At 36.8% G+C, this 6000-nt stretch overlaps 1 protein-coding gene across 2 annotated transcripts in view; it reads right to left on the bottom strand.

The window, feature by feature from the left end:
* Positions 1-3561: 3561 nt before the first annotated feature.
* The window catches only part of LOC148040034 (UDP-Glycosyltransferase superfamily protein), a 77190-nt gene continuing 74751 nt past the window's right edge, over positions 3562-6000 (bottom strand). The window contains exons 11-20 of one of the 2 annotated variants that reach the window (XM_087696179.1): positions 5618-5668; positions 5400-5510; positions 5199-5308; positions 4904-5075; positions 4705-4791; positions 4567-4638; positions 4377-4484; positions 4222-4283; positions 3976-4087; positions 3562-3862 (exon numbers count right to left, since the gene is read on the bottom strand). In XM_087696179.1, coding sequence (XP_087552305.1) covers positions 3743-3862; positions 3976-4087; positions 4222-4283; positions 4377-4484; positions 4567-4638; positions 4705-4791; positions 4904-5075; positions 5199-5308; positions 5400-5510; positions 5618-5668 — 1005 coding nt within the window. In that variant the 3' untranslated portion in view covers positions 3562-3742. Of the gene's footprint in view, positions 3863-3975; positions 4088-4221; positions 4284-4376; positions 4488-4566; positions 4639-4704; positions 4792-4903; positions 5076-5198; positions 5309-5399; positions 5511-5617; positions 5669-6000 lie in introns of both variants that reach the window. The other variant, XM_087696170.1, reaches the window with a different exon arrangement.

Raw genomic sequence — 6000 nt, 5'->3', positions numbered from 1 at the left:
TTTTTAGAGTAGGATAGTTTCATAATAGGACAATGTAGTATTTGGCGAGTTGAGTCATTTCAAGTAAAAGTGGCATACCAAAAGTTATCTTTGATAGTAAAAGTGATTGCCCTAATTTTTATTTTTGAGTTTCCTTCTTGAAATGAATGTGTCATCAATTAACTCCTTTGCTTGTACTTTGCAAGAGGGAATCTTAGCAAAAATGTTAAGAAATATTTTGGTTGAACACATCACGAATGAATACTTACATTAGATTTTTTAGATGGCAAAAGTAGAGAAGGATATTTGAGTTGTCTGCAAGCACAATCTGATAGCACTTGATTTCTTATCATTCAATTAATTACCATCATGAAAATCAACAACTTTTATGCCCTCGAATAGGGAATGAAATCAATTAAATAAGGTTTAATACCAAAAGTTGATGCATAGGGCTTTTGGATGAAGACGGAAGCAAAAATCTAAAAGATTCACTTAGGTTTCGGATTACACAAAGTTGAAGCCTTTTACCAAGAAAGAGAGATAAAGGATGTGATCATTAGTAATAAAGTTTTTAAAAAATTTGCACAACACTTTTGGACATTTGAGGCAATGAAGGATTGTAAATATCAATGCATTAGACATCTCCCTTTCCTCATTGCATCTAAGCCATCGTTGCAAGCTAAAGGGAAAGTAAATGTTAAATCATGAGACTGTGAGGGTAAGCATTACAAGGTTAAATGCTTGTTGGTAATTAGATGATGATATGTCTTCTATATAGGCTTATATTTCCAATTTGTGTATGTAGTTCATTGGTTCTAAGTTGTTACTAATATGTCTTTTGGTATCCTAGATTAGGCAACAAGGAGACATTCTTCCTTAATATTTTCAATCAAAGCAACCATTAATCTTGTTATACAAGTACTAAGACTCGCAACCTATGTATTAGAACATCATATATGCAATAGGGCAAGGCCCTCATCTTCATAAATTACACATAGAACTCCATCAACTCTCTACCATACATAATGTTTGGGACTCCTCAAGTAGAATGCACTAAGCATGCACCACATGGCACACATTGTTATTGTTGATAAAACATTTTAATCATTCTTCCTACTATCTTCGCAAGCATGGCATCTTTAACAACATTGATTAATTAGTGTTCCCTTCACAACTACTCATTAGCCAAAGCAAGCTCAACCTAGTAACACCAATTACCATTTTGTCAGTTAACAATCTTCTATCATTGCATATATTCCTTTTTATGAAAAAAATTCAATCATCTAAAAGCCACCATCACAACCCTTTAAGGCCCCAATTGAGTTTTCACCTTGGGGGCGCCATTGGCACTAAATGCAAATAAATTGTTAGATGTAGATAGAATTGCTACATATAGTATAGCATAACTTAGAGTATCATGTTGCTTAGACCTTTATAACTCTTCTAAAACTCCCAACAAATTGCTAGTTGTAGATAAAGAGTTGCTACACATAGTATAGTTTAACCTACAGCAATATGTCACTTGGGCATTCACATCTCTATATGACTCTTCTATAGCCTCCATTATGTTATCAACAAATTGCTAGTTGTAGATAAAGAGTTGCTACACATAGTATAGTTTAACCTACAATAGTATGTCACTTGGGCATTCACATCTCTATAGGACTCTTCTATAGCCTCCATTATGTTATCAACATTAGTTGTATTGATAGGCATACATCTACATTTCACAGATTGGTCCCCTTATGGGTTTTTTATGACTTTGGTGATACATTTCAACATTTAGTTTTTAGGTAATTTATTTCTCATTTCCTAGCAATATATTAATATTGGCACCACCTAGTGACTATTTCTATAGGATTCTTTAGTTTATCTCACAATTGCAAGCATGATTACTAATTTTCATCATCTAGTTCTTGTGTTTTTCTTAATATTATTTACCTAAGACACATATCAAAGTTTTTTTGAAATTTTATTGGAAGGATGTTGTGTTGTGCTGTTGTCAATTGATATGTTGTTTGCTTCCTCCTACAAGACTTGTGGCTCTCTAGCCTTGTAAACTTGCACCATCCAAATCAACCACTTACTATTATGATTGTTTCAATGGTTTTTATCTAGTTTTTTTATTTTATGCTATCTACTTAGTATATGCACCAAAGTATCTTGATTATTGAAATAATAGTGGCAATGCCTTTTTTTATTTACCTGCTCTCTTCATCATTCTAAATTTTTGTAGTCATACCAACTTCAATAAATCTTCAATCCATAGGCACAAATTCACTTCTTCCCTATTGTAAATTCACATGCATAGGTATTATGATCCCAAGATGCCTGAAAAAAAATTCATACATATAAACACAAAAAAATCAACCATTATTAGTTGCACAAAAAGAGCTTCACTAAAATGGAAAGATAAGGTAGGATTATTCCTAGAGAGACAATGACAAGAAATCTAAGTTGTGCATTGGATTAACTGAGGACTTGTTGGATGGCACCTCTAGTTAAGCATGATACAACAATTCAATGAGTTCCAACTTTGTCCAAAGTCATTCTCATTGATAACGGTGCATCTTTGGACATGCTTGTCTATAACATGGTGCAACATTGCAAGATTGATAATGACTATTGTGCCTTTTATCTTAGGCTCATTAGATGTAAATGATAATCCTACTTTGTAAGTCTTTACCAATCAAAAAACTTATTTAGGGATTGGACATTTGCAATCATTCACATTGGAGTGGACATGACCTATTGTTTATTTGATAAGCATGTGAACTCTCCTTCCACTTTTGGACAAGTCAATCTCCCTTGCCTACTTTGTTAAAAGACAAACAAAGGAGCACTATTTGTACTTGCAACAAATCAAATATATATATATATATATATATATATATATATTATTTGTAACCAACTTTATATGTATAAAGGCATCTTATCTTTTTACTTTCTCTTCAATTCGATTTGGAATTTCATTGCAAAAGATGGGACTTCATCGACATTGCAAAATGCTATTAATCAAGCATTTTCTTGAAAAGGTTACCCCAAAATTGACATCCTATTGCAACAATGTTTTCATTTGTTCCATTTTGTTATATTAGATTGCTAATTGGCACAATCAATGTGCTGGAAATGCTGATTCTACCTCTAGAACCCATGGCCATCTTAGTTGAATTAGACCCTTATTAATATGTCAAGTGGCTTCTATGATATTTGCAAGAATGTTGTCTATAATGTGGCTATTGCTGCATGGTTAAAGGCTATTTATACGGCTTGGATCATTGTTTGTGAGTGACCATGTGATGTGGGATACTCTTAAGAGTTGAAGACCTTGACCATGTTTCAATTCTCACTATTAGCCACATGGAGCTTTTTGGTTTGTAGGTGTGCATGCGGCTCGTAGCCTTGTAGCTTTTTGGGCTTTTAGCTGTGCATGTGGCTTTTGCGTGTCGGCTAGATGGCCTCTTGTACGTTTGATTGCTCTTTAAGAAAGTAACCTTCATGTATGTGTGTGTGTGTCTGTGTGAGTGTGAAGCTAATAAAGAAAACAAAGCCAGAAGAAAATGTTCATCAAGAACATTACATCTTGCACGCAACCTAAGTGGGCAAATTTGCAAGCATTGGGTAAGTTATGATTGCATTTTTAACGCCTTTGGCTTGTGATTTTGTGAATTTACTGCACCCTTTCAGCCATGGAACATTATGTGGGAAGGTTTTATTAAGACAAGAATTTTAAAATGAACTACAATTACAAAAGACTCAACATTTACAGCTGTTTTACAGACCAATAAGCAGCAATGTACTCGTCCACACATTCAGCATCCCATGAGAGGTCTTTTTTCATGCCATTCCTGACCAGATTGTTCCATCTTTGCGGATTGGCTCTCTGCATCACAAAAGATAAAAAGCTCAATAAACCGATACAAGAAAGTAAAATCTTACATGAAACACCAGAAACGCAATGATATAGAGTGAAGGCAAAGGAAGCGTCAGAATTACCATGCAGTCAATAGCCCTAGTGAGGGCGCCCAGTAGTTCATGGACTGTTGCAGATCGAAAGACATAAGCATTTGCTTCACCCCAACGAGTGGTGATATCTGCATCAATTATTCTGAATCCAAAAGCAGAGAAACAAATCAAGTGGGTGCCAGAAAAAAGACCTGTATAATCAAACGCTCCCAGTTTTTCTGAATACAGGTGCCAGGAAAAAGACCTGCATGATCAAAAGCTTCCAATGCTACTTACATCTCATCTGAGCCCTTCTGTTGCTTTGTAACAGGAACACTTCCATATTGCATGGCAATTAGCTGAAATCACATAATCAACTTTAGGACAAGAAAAAGTTCCCCTGCCCCTGCCCCCGCCCCCAACTTGTCAAACGAAGTTGTGAAGGTTCTTACAGGCAGTGTTGGTTCGTCGTTCACAGAGAGACAAACCAGAATGTCCGATGCTGCCAAAACTAGATGTGCCATGCCATCATCATACTCGAAAACAGCTCGTGCGCCCCTCTCCTTCACCATAAAACAAACACCTCATAACTCATTGATAATGCGGAGACAACAAGAGTAACAATGCATGAAGATAGCGTACCTCAAATTCAGAACGCACGTTCTCAATAGCCGTTTGCGCACGGGGGTCATCACTTCCTCCCATGAAGATGAACTGCACCGCATGCTGGGCATAAGGAAACGTAGACTCTTCTTGGAAAAGGAATTCTTATTGTTATACCTGAGATCCTCTTTCCCATGTGCAATTTAAGGCTCCTTTGATTAGCTCTAGATCAGCTTCTGTAAACTTTCGTGCGACGCAGCCAATCTAATTCACAAACAGAGATCGTTATCTGTGAAATCAGCGTCTGAAATCTTTGGCTCATATGCACTGGAAGTAATAGAAGAGTCCAGTATACGGCTACAGGTTCTTGACATACCAATGGTGTTGAATTATCTAAGTTTTCAAAGCCAAGTTTCTGCTTCAGGTGTGACTTGCAAATTGCCTTCCCACTCATATGCTCAAAAGAATACACTGCGGGCAACAGGGGATCTGTACTTGGATCCCAAATGGACATATCAAGTCCATTGTATATGCCTACAATTTTATTTCTGCAAGTATTGCCCTTTTTGCATTTAGGACCAGCATGGCACTCTTTTTTTAATTAGAATTATGTGGAATCATTACAACACCAGTTTTTAAGTTCACAATTTTGGCTGAACAGAAAAACTTACCTATGGGTCATAAGTGTGGACTCTAGACCGTGGCCTTGCTCCCTGGTCATGACATCGAGAGTATATACAGGTGAAACAGTTGTAACCTTGTTTGAATAAACAATACCACCCTGAAAAAGCCATTGCACACATCATGTGCTATTACTGGACCAACTTCTTGTACCGCTAAAAACAAGTTTGTCATAATCAAACTAACTGTACCTTCAGAATGTTCACCCGTCCAGGTTGCAAGTTGTCTTGCAGCCGATCGGCACGATGTAACCTCTCCGGGTCCAAGCCACAAAGAGACAATTTTGCAGGTTCTTGTACACACTAAAACACGAGAGATTAGGCATTTGTGGACCATAGTTGTGAGAGTCAACTCAATAGCACAAAATAAATCCACAAAAGCTGCTTTTGGAAACTCTGTAAATAATTACCTGATCTTTAAAATTGTAGCAGGTGAACACAATCCTTGTTGCTGCTAAACCCTGCCCAAATCACAACCATGAGAACATTAACATACTGGCAGAAAATTGCATTCAGCACAGCACTACCTAGACAGTTCTTGGCATTAAGTGAAAGCTAGCTCCCAAGAAGACACAAACAAGAATGTTGAGCACCCCAACAGCACATCAAATCATGTACAGAAATTTCTGCAAGAGTGGTGAACTCTCCAAATTGAACTGGAATTCATTGTGTTGCATCCACCTTGGAAGCATTTGCCATGGATTTTCCTTTGTTTTCACTTTCCAAGCATCAACCTTGCCAAGAACTTGCAGAAGTTGAAAGCAAGAGTCCACAAATATGGTAATTGTCATTC

Source organism: Lygodium microphyllum, chromosome 2, assembly GCF_053477565.2.
Source record: "Lygodium microphyllum isolate KBCC chromosome 2, Lygodium_microphyllum_v1.1.10, whole genome shotgun sequence".
Lineage (NCBI taxonomy): Eukaryota > Viridiplantae > Streptophyta > Polypodiopsida > Schizaeales > Lygodiaceae > Lygodium > Lygodium microphyllum.
The sequence above is the reverse complement of the archived record's forward strand: the minus strand, read 5'-3'. Positions and strand labels throughout refer to the sequence as shown.